We start from the raw sequence: 21,624 nt of genomic DNA on the forward strand, positions 1-21,624 counted from the left end.
ACACCCGAGCATTCAATGGCATGGTATCATCCGAAGAAAAGAAATTACGACTAGAACTGAACGTTTTCTTTTGAGGTTTGTGGCAAGGCTATTAAAACGACGTTTTGAGATTGCTTTTTTTCACGTATTTTACACCTTTTCACTTTGCCGTTTGTTGTTCAATTACATGTTGAATGATGGACTAATAATTGCGACGGACTGCGTTTTATGGGCACACCCATAATTTGTCTGAGAGCAACGATCTTGTTTTAACAAGACCATGGACATGTGCGTGCGTGTGCGCAACAAGGAGGCGGACACGCCCCCTCCCCCGCCCCCTCCCAAAAAATGAATGACGGCCGACTGTTGCTCTCACCGCGCGTCCTTGCGCGATTCTATTGGTCGAATAGGGGGCACACGAACCCGGGCGCTGGGAGCTGTGGGCGGGTGAAAGGCTAGTTTATAACCCCCACGTCTCCGGTGGTGGGCGGGAAGAGTAACCGTGGAGGGCAGCGAGAGCGCTGGAGGATGAGGAACACGCCAGACATCAAGGTGGAGCGGCGGCGGTGTCCGCGGAGGCGGCCGTCCCTGGATGCGTCGTGAGCCGCGCATGGACGACCACCTGAGCCTCCTGCAAACACCACGGCCGAGCGTGAGCAAAACACGGGGCGACAACTTGGTGAATCACGGATACACCGAGACGGAGGCCGACGTCATGACCGTCGCGGCATGCGACAACATGTTGGAAGAGTCCGCGGCTCTCCCCGGCCACCTCTCCTTGGATCGATACGAGCCCGACCACGAGTGCTGCGAGAGGGTGGTCATTAACATATCCGGATTGCGCTTCGAGACACAGCTCAAGACCCTCTCGCAATTTCCGGATACCCTGCTGGGGGACCCAAAGAAGAGGATGAGGTACTTTGATCCCCTCAGGAACGAGTACTTCTTCGATCGGAACCGACCCAGTTTTGATGCCATTCTCTATTACTACCAGTCAGGTGGGCGCATTAGGAGACCCGTCAACGTCCCAATTGATATCTTCTCGGAGGAGATTCGATTCTATGAGCTGGGCGAGGAGGCAATGGAGAAGTTCCGGGAGGATGAGGGCTTTATTAAGGAGGAGGAGCGGCCCTTGCCGGAGAATGAGTTCCAAAGACAAGTGTGGCTGCTTTTTGAGTACCCAGAAAGTTCAGGGCCGGCGCGGGGCATCGCCATAGTCTCCGTCCTGGTCATCCTCATCTCCATTGTCATCTTCTGTTTGGAGACGCTGCCCGAATTCAGGGACGAGAACCGCGACGCAATCCCCGTGGCGCCCATGATTAACGGCACCCTCCCCTATTTCATCAGCCCCTTCTCAGACCCCTTCTTTGTGGTGGAGACCTTGTGTATCATTTGGTTCTCCTTCGAGCTCCTGGTGCGCTTCTTTGCGTGTCCCAGCAAAGCCACCTTCTCCAAGAACATCATGAATATCATTGACATTGTGGCCATCATCCCTTACTTCATCACACTGGGAACGGAGCTGGCCGAGAGGCAAGGGAATGGCCAACAGGCCATGTCGTTGGCCATCTTGCGCGTCATCCGCCTGGTGCGCGTCTTCCGCATCTTCAAACTCTCGCGGCATTCCAAAGGTTTGCAGATTTTGGGTCAGACCCTCAAGGCCAGCATGCGGGAACTGGGCCTGCTCATCTTCTTCCTCTTCATCGGCGTCATTCTCTTCTCCAGCGCCGTCTACTTCGCCGAAGCCGACGACCCGGAATCGAGCTTCAACAGCATCCCGGACGCCTTCTGGTGGGCCGTGGTCACCATGACCACCGTTGGCTACGGGGACATGCATCCCGTCACCATCGGCGGCAAGATTGTGGGCTCTCTGTGCGCCATCGCCGGCGTGCTGACCATCGCCTTGCCCGTGCCCGTCATCGTTTCCAATTTCAACTACTTCTACCACAGGGAGACCGACGGCGAGGAGCAGGCCCAGTACCTGCACGTGGGCAGTTGTCAGCCTCTGGCAGAACCTGAGGAGCTGAGGAAGACGCATTCGTCGTCGTCCCTCAGCAAGAGCGAGTACATGGTGATCGAGGAGCATGGCATGAACAGCGCTTTGAAGCAGCAGCCAAACTTTCCCACAAGCACTCAGAACAACTCGCGGAACTGCATCAACATCAATAAGAAGATCTTCACCGATGTGTAGTTGAATCTGGTGTCACGGGCGTCGCAAGTGGACGCGCGATGGCTCCGAAGTCATTGCGCATGGAATCGGTGCTGGATGAGGGATGGGGAAACAAAAAAAATAGGGGGTGGGGGGAGAACATACAGTATCGCTTCTACTTTTAGAATCTCTTCCAAACAGAGAAAAAACATCTCATATGGAGACAAGGCACTCCTTAAAAGCCCGCAATAGAGAGGGAACCTGTTGTAGCTGTTAAGGAAAGCTTTATAACTGTGAAAGACTACAAATGTATACTCCAATGACCTTCACGTTGTATTAACCACCATTGTGATTCGTCGGCTGTAGCCAATGTGCAATATTCAGGATCGTTTCGATGTGTTCAATGTTTCTTTTAAGCACACATGGCTAAGAAAAACTAGTTAACCGATAGGATATTAATTAGACTGTGCTATGCCTTTACCGTGTGTGTTCAAGTCTAGTCCAAAGTGCTACTCCCAAGTGTTAACAAATCAACCCCGTGTAGAATAGAAGCGTTTTTGTGGTGTCATGTGGGGTCTGTGGACCACCGTGCTGTGACTCATCACCCACACAACACACGTGTTAGGAGGGGAGCAAAACCAAGGCACGGCAGCTCGTCCCCGAGCACACGCGTGCTTCTCTTTGGATGCCTCAAATATAACCTGCTGTGATGCAATCTCCATGGTGACGGCTGTTTCCTGGGCAACCACAACCAGTGTTGCCATGGCGCCCCTGTTTCCACAGAAACCGCTCAGATGGCTTGGAAGCGACATTGAAGATGAGCATGTGAATAAGCGTGTCTTCAAGGACCGTTGTTGGTGACGTCAAGTGTGTTTGTGTGTAAACACAACCTTGCTGGGAGTGAAATGTCAAAAAGCTCATCGATATTCAACTTATGATGATCCAAATCTCGCCATCTTGAACGAACGAGTCTGAAACTAAAGAAATGGATGGAGAGACAGACACACTTGAAGGATTTTGAATGGACTGGCTGGTAATCCTGATTGTAATACTTCTAAAGGTCAGCAGGGGATGCTCTTCACCCACCGATGGCACTGGTAAATCTGAAGCACGTTTCCACCCCTTGTCCTAATGGCATCTATTTCCCTTTGACTACTAAAAGTGTCTGCAGATTTATCGCCGCTTTATGGACCTGCCAATGTAGAAATCCTCTTTGTTTGGACTGATCCACACGAGGGTGTGTCAAACACTCGCGTCGCTTGTTGGTGTAAACAACTTTGAGAATTTCATGTTTTCACCTTCAGTTGACTTTGTGTATGAAAAATATGCCTACTTTCCTCTCTCGCTTCTGTCCCCTGGTGGGCAACACCGCCTGCCAGCAGAACAGGTGGCTCGTGTCCCTTTGTGACCTGTTTGCATTTACCAAGAGAAACAAACACTTGACGCGTTTAGCTGAAAAGGGAGCACTCTCTACCCTGCAGAAGGGGGCGTTTAGGATTACCTCCGTGAAAACAACATACTTTCCTTGACCAATACAAAATAATTACCACCATTATTTACTGTATTGTCAAATGTGATCAGGTCCTAGGCCAGCTCGTTCTTCTTTATTCCTTGTCAGGTGCAGAAATATTGGAACATTGACACCATTCTTGGCTTGTTGCCTCGTAACACCACCAGAGTGGTTTTAAAATAAGTCAAGATATGGTTTATCGGCAGACATCCGTCCTTAACTCATTCACTGCCAGACGTGCAAAAATTTGTCCACTACAGTGCCAAGGTTTTTTGTCATTGTCACTCGATTTTCCAGGATCCACAGTACATTGAGTTTTAGGACTACATAAACATTCAATGCAGCGTAAGAAACCTAAGACTCTTTTTTTTCATCAGATGAAAAGAAATAATTCCTAAATGATATGGGTCTGGAGTTATATGAGCTTGAAATGAGGGCGGCTGTCAAAATACAATACAATACAATACAATACAATACAATACAATACAATACATATTGTTTTATATAGCACTTTAATTTAACAACAGCTGAAGCTGGAACAAAGCTCGAACACGGAAAAGGGGAAATGCTGCCCTCTTGTGGAAGGGAAAACACATTGCATGAGGCCAAGGCCAGCTCTTTATCGGCACCAAAAAAAAAACAAAACCTAAACAAATGCGGGAATGGCGCTCTGAAATTGAAAATATGACGTATTTTCAATTCTCTAGTAAATTTGTGAATGGCAGTGAATGAGTTAATTTGAGTTTTTGAGGGCATCAACGTTTTTTGCAATGGCCAGTCGTGTGACCTGAATGCAATAGAGCCAAATTGACAGACTGAAAAGAAAATGCAATTAAGGTATTAATAAGTGAAAATTTGATGAATTGTCTTTTATATGTTCCGTTACTTCTTTCCTTGAAAAGTGAGAGGCACATTACATTACAAAAAAGCTGGAAATCTGCAGAACATCTTGTTAATCTCCTTTTAACTTTGTTGTGGTGGTTTTAAGAGCCTGTAAAAGATGAGCCTTGTAATAGTGTATTTGTGGCTCTGACTTTACTTCTCTCCAGGTCACTCTCCCAATACTCAGTCAAATGAGAGAGTGACGCAAAGAGTCCCACAAAGTGACCCACGTCATGATTCTACTTTTGCAACCTCGGTTTCAAATTTTCTTGAGAAAATCTCATCAGCAAAATGGCATTCTAAGTTCTCAAGTCACATAACAGCCCCGCTCCAGGGAGATTGTACATGCTTTACCCCCTATCTGATTGGTCAGGCTGGGAAAATGGGAATCGACTGGATGGGTTAACGAAGAGATAAAGGAGAGGACTTCTCTATTGCCTTTTTTAAATGTTGTTTTTGTCAAATCATCAAGCACAATAATGAAAAACATGACTACTTTTGGACGGCTGGGGAGTGAGACTCACTGTCGAGCATTTGTATAACCGTATACAATGTTAACTTGCATCATAGCGCAAAGGTTTTTCTTCTCTGATACATTTTAGGGATTGTTCATGCTAAAGGACGATGGGTCATGAGTTCCACTGTCATTAACAATTTCACCTTCCATGTCAGTTTCTCAGGTGGAAACTGCCCAGGCCGCCTGGAAGACTTGCAGCGCTCTCCTGAACTGACTCTCATGCAGGTACTATTTCAAAAGCTACCTTGAAATAATATTGAAAATGACTGAATGCCATATTTCTGTCCCTTTTAAGAATAATCATGTTATTTTTGTAAAATCTCTACAGGATTGTAAGATGGTATTACTGTGGACCAAATGGGGTAAACTTGATTGACAAAGAATTAGCCCTGGAGGAGTATTTCTTCCACTGCCTTCTTGCCGGTGTCCTCATCCTTGGTGCCTATAGCAGCTCTACCCTGCCAGTTGATATCATCTTTAAGACCAAAAATCAGGAAAATTACCAGAATTATAAAAAACAACTAAATACTATATGTGTACAGTACAGTTTATCAAGCCTGCTTCATTTACAACTGTGGAGCTGTTGTTTTATGGCTGCTCTTTTTTTTATTTGGAAGTATCACAGCATCAACTATTACTCGCAAATATTACAATCTCGACAATTCTCAATTTTGCTCGATGCTTTCAAAAATGTAAAGATGACAGACAGCTGTTTTAAAACAAAGCACCCAACTCATTAAATCTAGTCAGATCTCTTTATGGATGCTATATTCATGTTTTTTCTGACTTACCATGAGTGCAATTGATAACTTGTGTTTTTCGTATTGAAAGCCACTAAAAAAAAGAGGCCAAACATCAAATGAAAGGAAACTGTGATATAAATCAAAGACTGTTAACCACATGCCTTTGTTAACTCAGTGTGCTCTATATTGCGAACATGTAAAATACATCTGTTACATGTGATTGTTGCTGCTATTACCCTGCTCTCCACTTAAACAAAAGTACACCCACCCCAGACCTCGAGTCTTTCGCTGAGTGTCTGCTGCAGAATGTTAGCAGGGGAAGGCTACGTTTGTCGGTATTCGTTCGATGTTACTCTGTGCTGTCTTTAAACATGACCCATTTAACAAGATCATGACTTGCATTGTCTTTATTTGAAAGCGCGTCATCTAAGCACAAATTAGATGTTCATTTACTGCTAAGCGGGGAGACCGTCAAAGTCATTGTGCATTTATCAACATTAAGGTAATCTTAATCCATTTAAAATGTCCCAAATTTAATTGAGGTCGGAGCAGTATACACATTTTCATTTTTTTCTCTTTATTATGAAATTGTATGATGTGAGTCTTGTCGTCCAACTAGGCTTAAAGTAGTGACACAATGCAAGCGTTGTGTCTGCTCTGATGGGAAATCCCTCAGTATTTATGTAGCTTGCCCTCATGCTTGTAAACAACTGTGGCAACATATCATGCTGTTTGCTTTTCCTAAGTGTGACAACTGTAAACCGCTTTGCTGCACTACATGGAAACATCATTTTTTTCCTTCCCCCCCAATATTAAATTACAGTCTTCTTGTGTGTGATTCTCCCGAATTGTTGCAGGTGTCACAATGATTTTATTCTGCAGCAACATATTCATGAGAGCCATATGCAATGACACTCACTCGAAATATATGTGCAATGTTATTGTGGACAGTTCGCCAAAGGAGTACAGCAAGCAATCACCATAGCAACAAGACCGCCGAGATGCACAGAAGGTGAAGTCATTGAAATGCTCAAACCATTGTGATCTGTTTACACTTTCTCACAGGAACACAGTGGGCTATGTGTGCGTATGTGTATTCACTTCCGGGCTGAAAAACAGTGAGTGATCCCACAAGCAGGCACAGACTCGAGTTGGACATGAGTTAAACGCAATACCAGAATCATATTAATGAGAGGAGTATCCGCAGAAAAACAGATGGCAAAATTATGAAGTCATGGTTAACATGGTACTGGATAGCTCATAGCATCAAGTACACAAATCGTTTTCATTCGACTTTGCTACAAATATCAAGAGAGGGCAGAAAATATCTGTCTTTTTTCAAGCTCAACCAGTCAACCACGCTTCAAAGACATAATACAATTAAGCGTGGTGGGTTTCTGTTATTTTCTGTTATTCCTGCCATATTTTTTCATATTTTAAGTTTCATAAGAAGAACATGTGTCTGGCAATGAGGGACTGACGGAACACTCACTAGTATTGACAGAATGCCCACCCTTGGAACTATCGTATATCTGTAAAATACTCTAAGGCTGGAGTGTCAAACTCATTTTTTTGCCGTGGGCCACATTGTAGTTACGGTTTCATGTGGTGGGCCATTATGAATTTGGGGCAACCATTCTAATGTTTCAACTCCTCCACATATTACTTACAGAACACATAAAATAATGAATGATGATAGTTTTAATAATAATAATAATAATACATTTCATTTATAAGCGCCTATCAAAACTTTTTACAAATTGAAGTCAAGGATAATGACTGTTATTGTGCTTTACATACAACAATTTGAAATTTTGGTTTCGACTTTAGCATCATGGCACTTGACATGCTTGATTTGCTTTTGCGGGCCGAATAAAATGTCGCGGGCCAGATTTGCCCCCTGAGCCTACACTTTAACACCTGTGCTATACAACATGTTATATAGTGTTTCGTTTTTTGTTGTCGCTGTTTTGTTGTTGTTTTTTGGAGACAAGAAAACAAATTCCAACATTTTTGCTATTTTCTTTTTGGGGCAAGTAACACTGCCATTTACCTCAATGCGGAAAGATGATTTCAGACACCAAAGGTTTGACTTTTGGGCATCTCAAAGGGACAACCAGCATTCATATTTCAAGGCGGCACGGCATTGTCATTATGTGTTTGGCTGGAAATAGCGGGAAAAGTTTTTTTTCCTTATGTTTTGTCATTTTCTATTTGCCAAACGCTGTTACTGAGTGGAAGAAATGAACACGAATAAGACTAAATATCACAATGTGATATGAATACCATATTTTCCGATGTATAAGGCACACCGGAGTATGAATGGTGTATTTTCAAACTTCTTCCATATATAAAGGTGTGCCTTCAATGAATGAAAAAAGTTTTCCAAATATAATATTTAAGTATATAATTGTTTTACAAATATAAGGCAGACAACATCATAAGGCGCTAGAGTAGAGGCTGGGGTTACGCTCGACTTCTTCTACAGGGGGAAATCGAGTCGGTGGCTGCTGACAGTATTTGCGAGATCTGTTGTGCCTCAATATTACTTCACATATGCGGCGTACCTTCGTATAAGGCGCAGGGTCATCTTTTGAAGAAAATCAAGGCTTTTGGGTGTGACTTAAACACTGGAAAATATGGTAGTTTCAAAAGACTGCATTGTAATTAGTGCCTTCTTGAGAAACGACACTGGAGCAGCAATCAAGGTCAAGCATGCAACATTTTATGCATGCAAGGTATTGCATGCATTTTATTTGAATTACCTCTCGTGTGCTCGCTGTGATATCAAACAATCAAACTGGGCCTCATGTTTGACAAAACGTGACCAGATTGAGATGATATACAGGTGTCAGTGGAGAGATTTATTGTTCCCTGGAATGATGATGCTGTTGCTAGTGCCTCTGCATAAATGAGAACCTCGATTGGCTGAGCCGGCGTAGTATTCAGCCACAGGCGCAGTAGTCGTGGCGGGACACCTGCTACAGACATGTGCTTTGCAAAAGAAGAGACTCACAAGTACAGTGAGACCTCAGCTTACGAACTTAATTGGTTGCCAGACAGTGTGTAAGACAAAAAGTGTGTATCACAAAAAAAAATCCCATCGGAAACCATTAAAATTGGAATAATCCATCCCCAGGTTTCCATAAAATATACTATTCAACTAAATAAGCCTTAAAACTACACACAACATACTTTATTCTATGTATAATAAATGTGCTATTGTATTGTAATGAAAGAAATACACTGCACTAAAAAAAGTCACTTTATTTACATTTGTGATGGTCGTTGATGGCTATTAATTGACACCTGTTGCTTTCTGACTTGTAAGGTCTTATGAAACTGAGGCATCACATTATCATTCATCATTGATTCTCATATCCTTTTCTGGATGGAACTGTTCAATAAAAGCCTTCACAAATCAAATCCTCTGTGTTGATGACCGTATTATGCTAAGCAACAAGCTCCTCAATGTCATCTGCATCCACTTCGAGTCCCGTAGGTGCTGGCAGAGATTTTATTACATCAAAAGGGGCGAGTCCGATGATTCCATGGATGCGGAATAAAACGTGTCATTAGTCACGTGAAAGCATCGATTAAATAACGCCTAAACTTTACACAAAGCAATTATTTAGTCAATGTGAGAAACAGGACCGAGGTGTGCGTTTGTGGCGTCACATGTGCACACGCGGCTGTCATGTGAATCTCAGCCTGACACATCTCCTGCGCTGTGTGTCACTTCCCTGAGAGTAACATTCTTCATTTCCACCATTGCCACCATCCTTCGCCTAAAAGCTTTACAGTGTTGTGTAAACTTTACACAAAGGCGTTATTTAGTCGATGCTTTCACGCAACTAATGACGCCGAAATTGTCACGTGCGAGTTGACAGCTGGGGCGGCGCCGCCACTCGCGACACTTCAATTTCATTTCGTTTCAACGAGTCGCTGAAGCTTTACACTGTAAACCTTTTAGGCGAAGGATGGTTGCAATGGTGGAAATGGAGAATATTACTCTTAGGGAGGTGACACACAGCGTGATAGATGTGTCAGGCTGAGATTCACATGACAGCCACGGTGTGCACATGTGACGCCACAAACGCACACCTCGTTCGTGTTTCTCAATTATCTCCTTCTCCTCAACGTTGATTTCATTTTTTGTGTCTTCTCCGGCTGAACACGAGCCTGTGGTGTGTTTTTTTTTTGGTCCCATAATAGTAAAATTATCTGCAAAAAGCTCCTCGGAGGCGATGGGCGTGTGAGAGAGGGGGCGTGGAAAGTAGTGCCGGCTGGAGCGCTGTTCGGTCGTGTGCTTCCGCCGAAGATCACTCCGCCAGATCCGAAGAGCACTCCGCCAGCCGTGGTGGGTGTGTATCGCGAAAAGTAGTGCGTATTTCAAGGTTTAATTTTCATAAATTTGACGTTCGTAAGACGAAAAGTTCGTAAGATAAGGTGTTCGTAAGATGAGGTCTCACTGTACCCGTATTCACATTACAGTGAGGGCAAATGCAAGCAAATGCAGGCATGACAACACCTGCCTGTACAAATGCAGCATATAATATGGATGTATTCCAAAGCAAATGCAGAAAAACAAGGTGGATGGATACAAAAGAGAGCGATAACTTGAAAGAAAAGATGCAGCTTTGTCCTTCGGCATGACTCATTTCGAGTGACCTTTAAATCTCCACCTCACCCCCTCTGTTTGACACCCTTTCTTTCCCCGTACACTTTAACAGGCCTTAACAACTCTCCCCAAAGCCAGTTTTCCTTGCATCAGTCCCACTGTTACCTACATAACCCATTGTTAAAAAAGGCACCATCGCTTAAAATGCAAACAAACAATCACACCTGATTAGTCCGGCTATCAGACCTCTGCTAGTGCATTAACTGTTTATTTGATTGGACCGACAGGACGGTGAGCACTTAACTGCGGCCCGCCGCCCAGAGAGCAAACATTTGCCGTGGGAATGGATCCTTCACTTCAGACTTAATTCAGAGTTACATTCAATCTGACTAATGTTTTGTGAGCAGTGCATTGATCTCCTTGAACAAACCACATGTGAGCATGTAGCATCTTCAGCAGCGTTCATTCATGTCCTTAAAGGCTTTCTACGTAGCCCTTTACGTAATTAGAAGCATGGAACTAAAGTACACTTAGAACTTGCATGGATTGGTGATCATTTATTTTCAACAGTTTTTTGTTTTTATTCATTGAATGTGTCTTCACTGGACAGCTTCCAGTGTTTTGTTTTGTTTTGTTTTTGCATCCAATCAGATTTAACCCTTGATGTGTTGCCATTCAGTTATTTGCCCAGTGTCTAATAAAAGCCTGAAAGTACAAATACATATACATAAACATTATTAATCATTCAAAAGTAAAGAAAAATAGACAGGTAAATATTAGTTAAAAGCTACATTAAAAAGGGCGGTCTTGGTTCTAGTTTTGGTTAGTTGACCTTAAAATATGCACAGAAAATTGTTTATGTAGGATGATTAATGAGCATTTTCAATGTACACTTTTCAAGAGGACATTTTGAGGCTCAGTTGACCAACTCTGTTGCTAGCTGGTTTTATTCAAGCTTGAAATTGATTTTTGGGGGGCCATTGGGATCTTAAACAGACCAGCAGCAGCAAGCAAAAGACGTCTGCTACATCTGCATCTCTGGTGAGTATACCATGTTTGTTTTTAAAAGTTTTATTTCAAATATTGATTGTGTGGTCCAAACATCACCACTGGCTACTTAGTATCTTACTGTAGGGTTCGGCCAAGTAGTTTAAATAGTTTATTGACACTTGCACTACATACAGTTTTCTTATGATACGATTTTGCACATTTACAGTATACCTCTTGTTATGTCCGGAGGAATGAGAGGAGAAGAGTTGCTTTGTCAACGTCATTATTGTGCCACCATCTTAGTCTACCTGCGGTCGTGACGTCACCGCTGCTTTTCGACCTGTCGCAACATTCTGTAGCAGTGTGACATATGCTACATATACCCCCCTCCCTGAATGAACCAGAAACACTCTGTAACAAGGGAAACCGGGTAGACTGCCGATTTCCCTGCTTAGCCGTGTGGGTTATTCTAGAGCGGCACATCCTGACGAAGTGGTTCCTCTTTCCGCAGTGCTGGCATCTCTGTCCAATGGCTTTGCAAGTTGGCGTGCGTGTGGGGTGCCAGGCAGACCCACAGTTGGCACAAGGCCTGCGTGTGTTGGCCCCTTGCTGTCTGACGACATTTACCTCGGCACCCTCGTAGGTGGAGGTGGGAGCAGAGCGGCACATTCTGGCGAAGTGATTCATCTTCCCGCAGCGTTGGCATCGTTGTCCGGTGGCTCTGCAAGTGGGCGCACGTGTGGTGTGCGAGGCAGACCCACAATTGGCACAAGGCGTGCGTGCATCGAACCCTTGACGTCTGGCCACATTTATCTCGGCACTGTCGTATTTAGAGGTGCATTCGTAACTGGAGGTGGCGTCTGGGCGTAGAGGGGTTGGAGCAACAATCTGTGCCACCGCGGGAGAGTGTGAAAGTGTGGGTGGGTTCACGAACCGAGCCGTTAATTGTGCTGTGTTCTCCAATTGGAACGCCATCTCCACAGCCTTCGATAGTGTGAGGTCGTCAAGGGACAATAACAGTTTCTCCGGTAGTTTGGGATCAATCGTGTGCTCCGCGAGTTGATCCCTAATTATTTCCTCCTCCAAGCGGCCAAGTCGGCAAAGTAGTGGTGTACCGACTCGCCTGTTCGTTGCCGTCGTTGACGGAAGGCAATCCCCCGGACAATCACGCTCTGCAGTGGGGCGAAATGTTTGTCCAACGATGCGACACAATCTTTGTATTTCTGCGCGCGTCCGAGTATCTGAAAAATGCGCTGCCCCTCACTTCCCAAGCTGTGCACTAGCATAGCCGTTAGCCGTGCGTCGCTTGCCTCATTTAGTCCGATCGCCGTCAGATATGTCGCAAAAGAGTCATACCAGCGGGACCACGGGACTGGTGGCTCACCGGGAAGCGCGAGAAACAAGGGGAGGGGATCTGTGTAGAATCCCATCCTCGTCGCCAATGTTATGTCCGGAGGAATGAGAGGAGAAGAGTTGCTTTGTCAACGTCTTTATTATGACACCATCTTAGTCTACCTGCGGTCGTGACGTCACCGCTGCTTTTCGACCTGTCGCAACATTCTGTAGCAGTGTGACATATGCTACACCTCTCAGTAGGCTTACACTTTTTTAGTATGCTTAGAATATCTTGTTTTTCTGTCCTTTCACCGCGCCCCCCACCCCCTTTCAAATTGCATCTGTGGACTGCAAACTTCCCTATTGTGGGACGAATAAAGGTTTTCTGATTTCTGATTTCTAATTATTCAATTCATATGTGCAGTTTGATTGAACCTGATTTAGTTGGCTTTCCCAAAACCAGTGTGTATCGCGAGTAGCAATATACGTGAGCTTTGTTAATACTGTGGCATCTGGCCTGTAAAATGGCAGTCAATTCAACAAAGAAGATACAAAATACACACACAACCTAATCCTACCACATCCTAACTCTGTCTGTTTACCTTGCAGCCTTCCCAAAACAAACAGTAGAAAGGACTGAGACACAATTTGTGTATAGTAGGAAACAAATAAAATATTGTTTATGAAATGCTGAAACCCAATCAACGTATCATGACATGTTGGCATGACTCTATGGAACTGTTGAGTGATGTTATACTCATGGTTCCTTCTTTGACCTCCAGAGCAGTTAATGCATTGATTGCTCCATCTGAGTCCAGGACAACCAAGTGACAGTGAAACCGCATCCAAAATCAATTGAGTACTCGACTGCAATGGTAAGGACATATCTCGCCGGGAGAGCAATGACCTTGAACCTGAAAGGCCTTGAGCCTGGCTGCCCCTCAACAACTCAAGGCTACTGTAATTCCAAGGACAATGTTCAACCTTCGCTAGATCAATTAGAACTGAATGAAAACACAGATCTGGATTCTATAAAATGAGCCATCAATGCATACACGGTTATTCCATGTGAATCACATGGTAATAATAATGCAAAATGGTGACAGTGTGTGCGCATTGTCGTTGTTTTTGAGCTATCACCTACTGCGGCAGCCATAGAGGTCATCCAGGACTCATCCCTTGCTGTGTGTTGTCATCAGTTGGACCTGCGCCTTCTTCTCGCTCACCTCCTCCTCCTCCTCCTCCTCCTCCCCATTCTGCTCGCCTCCAGATGTCCTCCTGTGTTGATCAGGGCGGATGTGAACTGCACAAGTATAATCAAGATTATTTGTTATGTCTGCTATCCTCAAATTGTTAAGAAATATACCCTCATCAGTATTGATAGGTTAGCACACTGGTGTTAAAGCCAAGGCCCGGGGGCCACATCTGGCCCGCCACATCACTTTATTGGGCCCGCATAAGCAAATAAAACTTTTGAAATTTCATGATGCTTGTTAAAATCTGAATCAAAATTTCAAATTGTCCCATTTAAACCACAATAATGGTCATTATTCTTGACTTAGGATTTGAAAACATTAATTTGTTATGCACGCTATATGGAATATGTGGAGGGCATTAAACATTCTAATGGCTTCCCTAAATTCATAACGCCGAGAGGAAACCGTAACTACAATGTGGCCCGTGGCTAAAAAACACTTTGACACACCTGTTGTACTTCTTCCTTTCTTTTCCTCTTATATCACTTTGCTGCTTTGCAATCTAAATGTATCCACTACGAGACTAATAAAAGATAATCCAATCCAATCCATTCCTGGATGGACTGAATGCTTTGGTGCAAAGTCTCGGAGATATAATACAAAGCAACTGCTAATGGCTTCCCTAAACTCATCACGCTCCCCGAGAGGAAACCTACAATGTGGCACGCTACAAAAAAATTAGTTTGACACCCTCGGGTTAGCATAACCAGTGTTTGAAATAACGTCCGCCCGGAGGCCCTTTTACGTCGGGTGTACAACTTTCAAAACATCTGGCCCGGGTGGCCAACAACTTCAACAAAAAAATAAATAAAATAAAATAAAATAAATTCTAACCAAACGTGTGCTTTATTCAATAAATCGATGAGAAGGTTTCTTCTTAAGAAACCTTCTCATCGATGGACCACTCCTGTACGACTGAGAGCTTACACAGACGTATTTATTCAATAAAGCAAACGCTACAAGCAAACCGCTACAAGCCACGTGAACTCCTCTTTCTAAGCGCCTTTCAAAACTCTCAGGTACACTTTACAGTCACGGTAAGTGAGTATGCAAATTGCCAAACGAATGTTCGTTTGGCAATTTGCATACTCGGCACGGCAGGCAATCAGAAGCCTGTTTCATGCTTCGGACTTTTCCGAGCGTTATAAGGTCGTGCATTTGAATATGATTTTCCAAAGTAGATTGACACAACCTCAGCCCCAGAAGAAAGCTTCAAGAGAAGCTAACAAAATTTATGACGCTACAAAAAGGTAAATGTACATTAAACCGTGACTGTAAAGTGTACTTGAGAGTTTTGAAAGACGCTTAGAAAGAGGAGTCCACGTGGCTTTTAGAAGACAACGCAACACAGACATTGCATTGTGCACCATGACGACAAACAACACTGGAGCAAAATCTTATCTCTATTTACCATAAATTAAGTAAGGGAGCATTTGTGGTAGGGACTTCTTTAATTTAAAATTTATACTTCACAACAATGTTTTTTTGCGATTAGTTGTTTTGCTGTGTTTCAAGTTGCGAAAAATAGGGCAGGCAACTTTATGGCCGGGCAGGCAACTTTATTGCCGGGCAGGCACTTTTCAGAGTTGTCTGCCCTAGTGTTCGCTAACTTTTTGTCATGAGTTTCAGACACTGGCATAACCCTTTCACAATGCAGAGATGCAGGGTTCGATTCAGGCACAGCCTTTTCCTACGTGGAGTTGGCCTGTCCCGTGCCCGTGCGGGTTTTCTTCGGGTACTCAAGTTTCCTCCCACATTCCAAAAACCTACACAGCAGGCTGCCTGAACACTGTAAATTGTCCCATGGTGTGAGTGTTACAGTAACTGGTTGTCTCTGTGTGCCCTGTAGTTGGCTGGCAACTGGTTAAGGGTCTCCCCTATCCACTGCCCAAAGACACAAAGACAGCTGGGATTTGCTCCAGGATGCCTGCGGCCCTCATGGGGATGAGCAAATTAGAAAACTGTAAATTGTCCCATGGTGTGAGTGTTACAGTAACTGGTTGTCTCTGTGTGCCCTGTAGTTAGCTGGCAACTGGTTCAGGGTCTCCCCTATCCACTGCCCAAAGGCACAAAGACAGCTGGGATTTGCTCCAGGATGCCTGCTGCCCTCATGGGGATGAGCAAATTAGAAAATGGATGGATGTGTCACGTCCGCTCGAGGAATGGTGGCAGAACTCGAGGGATGACGGAAGGTAGTTAACGTCGGAACCAAAATACACGGTGGAGACAGTGATTCCAATAAAGTCTTTACTGAGACACATGTATCAAACAAAACAGAAAGTCAAGCAAGGTAGGAGTGCAACGGCAAAACAGACCTGCGTGCGGACGGGTGACGGGGGACTTCCAGGAATACACCGACAACAACTGAACGGTAAGGGAGGCTTTTATAGCCAGAAGGCACAATTAAGGAAATGGGGAACAGGTGTGTGAGTCAGGAGAGCCAGGAAGGGAGGGGCCTGCTCCAAGGAGCAGCGGAGGAAGAGACAGGAGGGGAGGGGCACGCTCCTGGCGTCGACGAGGATGTGACAGGATGGATCCTCATATGACCACTGACAGCAACATTACTGAGATATGCAATAAAGTGACAAAAAGGACTACGTATTTTATTAAGCAGTCGAAAGATTAAACTGAGCGGTCCCCAAATACAGTTTGTACTTATTAATTTTCTACACTATCAAGGACTAGTCTCCAGTCTATCTGAGGGTACATAGTAAAGCCAAGCAACCATTCACCCACACATTCAGCATTTAAATGCTAATGTAGCTGTCACGGTTTGCGAGGTGGTGATGGCGGGTGCGGATCCCAAAAAGCAGGCAGGAGGGAGCAGGAGGTTGTTTGAGAAATTGTATTAAAATAAAGTCAGCAGGAACAAAATGTAAAACATCAAAATCATCTGAATGGAAAAAATACAAAGTATCAAAAGAAGACCAAAAGTAAAAGTCCGCCAAGGTTAAACAAACACATACACGGTGCATGCCGCAAACAAGCAGCAAACAAACAATGAACCGGCACCGGATGGTCGCGCCGGGTGTTCTTTTAAATGTCAATGATTAAACGACCAACGCCTGCGAGGCTTCAGGCAGGGCTGACGTCGCTACCCGCTGGTCGCCAATCTGATCGGGACGACCAGCAACTGTGAGGTCTAGGCGGGGGCGACAGTGCCCCCCGTTGGTCGCCAACCAGATCATGACAGTACCCCCCCTTCAAGGGGCTGCTTCCAGAAGTCCCAACAGTCTCCCAAAAAGGTCCACTCGCCAGGGAACGGTCGGTGGAGAGGGCAACCGCTGCCTCTCCAGCACACGATGGGAACGGGACTCGGCCTGGGGTGGACGAAGATGCGGCACGGATCGTCGCGGGCGTGAGTGCGATCCCTCTCGCACGTTCACGCGACGGCGCATGGCTCTGCGTGGACGTCGAACTGCCAGGCGCAGAATGGCACCCCGTACGGCCGTATGGGACCAGGTCTCGGCCGGACGCCGACGTGGGCGTGAACTGCCCGGCTCCGGGGGAACGAGACCAGTCCAGAGCCGCTCCGGGATCCAGCGGTGAGTGGGGTCTCGGACTGACATTGACGCGGACGTTGCACGGCTCGTCGTGGATGAGACTCAATTCGTCATGCACGACGACAGCGTGCCTGGACGTGGGCGTGCAATGCCAGTCACCCAGGGTCACCCTGGACGGCCACCTGGAAGGAGGTTTCGGCCGGACGTTTACGTGGACGTTGCGGCTCGTCGAGTGACGCGATTCAAACGCGACGAGGCTTGCGCTAACGTGGACGTAGCATTGCCAGGCACAGGGTGGAAATGAGACGGGTCCGATGTACCTGCGGGATCCGATAGTTGGCCGGTTCATTCTGTCACGGTTTGCGAGGTGGTGATGGCGGGTGCGGATCCCAAAAAGCAGGCAGGAGGGAGCAGGAGGTTGTTTGAGAAATTGTATTAAAATAAAGTCAGCAGGAACAAAATGTAAAACATCAAAATCATCTGAAAGGAAAAAATACAAAGTATCAAAAGAAGACCAAAAGTAAAAGTCCGCCAAGGTTAAACAAACACATACACAATGCATGCCGCAAACAGGCAGCAAACAAACAATGAACCGGCACCGTATGGTCGCGCCGGGTGTTCTTTTAAATGTCAATGATTAAACGACCAACACCTGCGAGGCTGCAGGCAGGGCTGACGTCGCTACCCGCTGGTCGCCAATCTGATCGGGACGACCAGCACCTGTGAGGTGTAGGCGGGGGCGACAGCGCCCCCCGTTGGTCGCCAACCAGATCATGACAGTAGCAATGTTACTGGTAAATCTATGCTATTGAATTACCAATCCACCCTTCTTCAACATCGTTTATATGCTGAACAATGTTGTGGTGGGTTGCTGGCTATTTTAGCAGACTTTGCCGGAAGACATACCACACCCTGAACTGGTCGCCAGTCAGTCATCTGGCACTTGTAGCGACTAACACACATTAACACCCAGGTCGACACTGGGGGGTGAGGGAGAATCGATCCCATACTACCTGCAAGCAAGACAGGCAAGTGTTCCACTACAACATCAGCCACGCACGCGAAAAAAAAGTTGCTTAACTGCTTAACGTCCTTCCAAAATAACCATCACCAGCTATGTTCCAGCCAAAAAGTGCACATGAATAAATGGAAGATGGCAGTGTGCATTGCAGACAAGTAGTGCTACTGGCAGATCCTATAGCTCGAAGTTGCCCTCATTGTGACTTGACACAATTATCAATAGTTTCAAAGCTTTTCACTGCAGCACTCGTGTCCAGTGCAACGTAGATCATCATAATGATCGTTGTGGAAGGACGATGAATAGGACATTGGCATGCAGGTGCCATTGGCCCTCCATTTAAAGATGAGGTTTCTTTATTTACAATCACAGGTGGCGGCGGTTTAAGAGTTTCTCGCCATCAATCAGTCCTCGCATGTCAAGTGTCATCTGCTCTCCATCGACATCTTCACTTGCAAAACTGATTACTTGGCTCAATGAGCAAATGTTACATCATCATTGGCGCCGTGTCATCATTCTATATCAGGACGGTGACATTTTGATTGGGGCAGGATTGCATAAGATTGTGCACAATGGCAGAGCAAGGACATGAAGATCGGACGTGAGGTTTTCCTCCCGAGAGAGTCCTTATCATTTAGGTTCAATACAATTAAAGTGGGATACAGTATGAATGGATTGTGTTAATCATACATCATATGCTGTATGTGCACACGCACACGCACACACACAAACACACACACACACACCAGTGGTGGGCCGTGTGCCACGGTTTGCAGGGTGGTGATGGCGGGTGCGGATCCCAAAAAGCAGGCAGGAGGGAGCAGGAAGTTGTTTGACAAATTGTATTAAAATAAAGGTCAGTAGGAACAAAATGTAAAACATCAAAATCATCTGAACAGAAAAAAATGCAAAGTATCAAAAGAAAACCAAGTGTTAAAGTCCGCCAAGGTTAAACAAACACATGCACAGCATACAATGCATGCGATTGCAGACAAAGCATGCAACAAACAATGAACCGACACCAGATGGTCGTGCCGGGAGTCCTTTTAAGTGTCACTGATTAAAACGACCAGCACCTGCGAGGCTGCAGGCAGGGCTGACGTCACTACCCGTTGTTCGCCAATCCGAACGTGGCAGTCCGCCACTGATCGGGACGACCAGCACCTGTGCAGGTGCAGGCGGGGCCGACAACGCCACCCGTTGGTCGCCAACCAGTTAATGACAGTACCCCCCCTTCAAGGGGCTGCTTCCAGAAGTCCCAACAGTCTCCCAAAAGGTCCACTCGCCAGGGAACAATGGTGGAGACGGCAACCACTGCCTCTCCAGCATACGACGGGCGGCGGCCTGATAGGAACGGGACTCGGCCTGGGGTGGACGAAGACGCAGCACGGATCATCGTGGGCGTGAACTGCCCGGCACCGGGGAAACGAGCCCAGTCCTGAGCCGCTCCGGATCCAGCGGTGAGTGGGGTGTCGGACTGACGTTGACGCGGACGTTGCACGGCTCGTCGTGGATGCGACTCAATTCGTCATGCACGACGACACCGTGGCTGGACGTGGGCGTGCACTGCCAGACACCCGGTGTCACCCTGGACGGCCACCTGGAAGGAGGTCTCGCCCGGACGTTGACGTGGACGTTACGGCTCGTCGAGTGACGCAATTCAAACTCAACGAGGCGTGGGCTAACGTGGACGTAGCATTGCCAGGCACAGGGTGGAAATGAGACGGGTCCATTGTACCTGCCGGATCTGATGGTTGGGTGGTTCATTCTGTCACGGTTTGCAGGGTGGTGATGGCGGGTGCGGATCCCAAAAAGCAGGCAGGAGGGAGCAGGAGGTTGTTTGACAAATTGTATTGAAATAAAGATCAGCAGGAACAAAATGTAAAACATCAAAATCATCTGAACAGAAAAAAATACAAAGTATCAAAAGAAAACCAAGTGTAAAAGTCCGACAAGGTTAAACAAACACATGCACAGCATACAATGCATGTGATTGCAGACAAAGCATGCAAGAAACAATGAACCGACACCGGATGGTCGTGCCGGGACTCCTTTTAAGTGTCACTGATTAAAACGACCAGCACCTGCGAGGCTACAGGCAGGACTGACGTCGCTACCCGTTGGTCGCCAATCCGAACGTGGCAGTCCGCCACTGATCGGGACGACCAGCACCTGTGCAGGTGCAGGCGGGGCCGACAGCGCCACCCGTTGGTCGCCAACCAGTTCATGACACCGTGCATATGACTCCAAGGCCTTCAGTAGTGCTACGTCTGAATCACTTCACGGCTGTGAGTATGGTGTGATTTACTACATGTCCACTAGAGGATGTTGTTAGCCAGAAAATAACTTGTCGTTAGCCAGAAAATAACTGGTGAAACTTAAGAAATACTGACAGTGAACGTGTGGATTCATGATAACCGCATGCCATTGCAACATTATTTGCTATTTTTGATAGCTTCGCAGCTGTCCAACCTTTCTTAATGATGTCCATCTATTCTTAAAAAGTCTGTCTTGAAAATGGCGTTAACACTATATTTGCAAACAAATTAATTTCTTTGCCTCCTTCAGCCATTGTGGGTTGATAAAACCGCTATTAAATCAACACAAAAAATATTTGCTTATGCAGCTTGCTACAGATACAGTGTGCTAGCGCAAGCCAGTATGCACTTATCACTAGTGGCTAGTGATACTATGATTGGCTAGTGATTAGCCAATCATGTGACTAGCCAATCATAATTTGCAAAAACTCTGACGTTGACAGACTTTTTTAGGCCAGCAGAGAAGGCCTTGAAGGCCCTGACTGCCCACCACTGACACACACACACACACACACACACACACACACACACACACACACACACATGCACACACACTCACGCACACGCAGAAACCTTAACACACAGACACACACACACCCACTCACCCACAAACACACACACATACGCACACACACACACACACACACACACACACACTCAAACACCCCCCCTCCCACGCACACACACGCACGCACACACACATATGCGCAATTCAACTGTGGATTTTTTTGGGGGCCGGGGTTGTTTCCACTTGGCATTTAGTGACGCTTCCCCTTTAACTTACAGCACTTGAGTGTCGGGAAAGT

At 45.9% G+C, this 21,624-nt stretch overlaps 1 protein-coding gene across 1 annotated transcript; it reads left to right on the forward strand.

The window, feature by feature from the left end:
• Positions 1-325: 325 nt before the first annotated feature.
• On the forward strand, positions 326-6,166 carry LOC148903106 (potassium voltage-gated channel subfamily A member 3). The gene is made up of 3 exons (XM_088996489.1): positions 326-3,222; positions 5,190-5,259; positions 5,363-6,166. The coding sequence occupies exon 1, from the start codon at positions 572-574 to the stop codon at positions 2,165-2,167; it is 1,596 nt and encodes a 531-aa protein (XP_088852615.1). The 5' UTR covers positions 326-571; the 3' UTR covers positions 2,168-3,222; positions 5,190-5,259; positions 5,363-6,166.
• Positions 6,167-21,624: the final 15,458 nt, after the last annotated feature.

The sequence above is a fragment of the Hippocampus bargibanti genome, linkage group LG01, assembly GCF_051943395.1.
Source record: "Hippocampus bargibanti isolate YZ-2025 linkage group LG01, ASM5194339v1, whole genome shotgun sequence".
NCBI lineage: Eukaryota > Metazoa > Chordata > Actinopteri > Syngnathiformes > Syngnathidae > Hippocampus > Hippocampus bargibanti.

What these genes read in the sequence shown, in the direction of transcription:
- LOC148903106 (XM_088996489.1), top strand. Translation starts at nt 572, where the DNA reads ATGCGTCGTGAGCCGCGCATGGACGACCACCTGAGCCTCCTGCAAACA.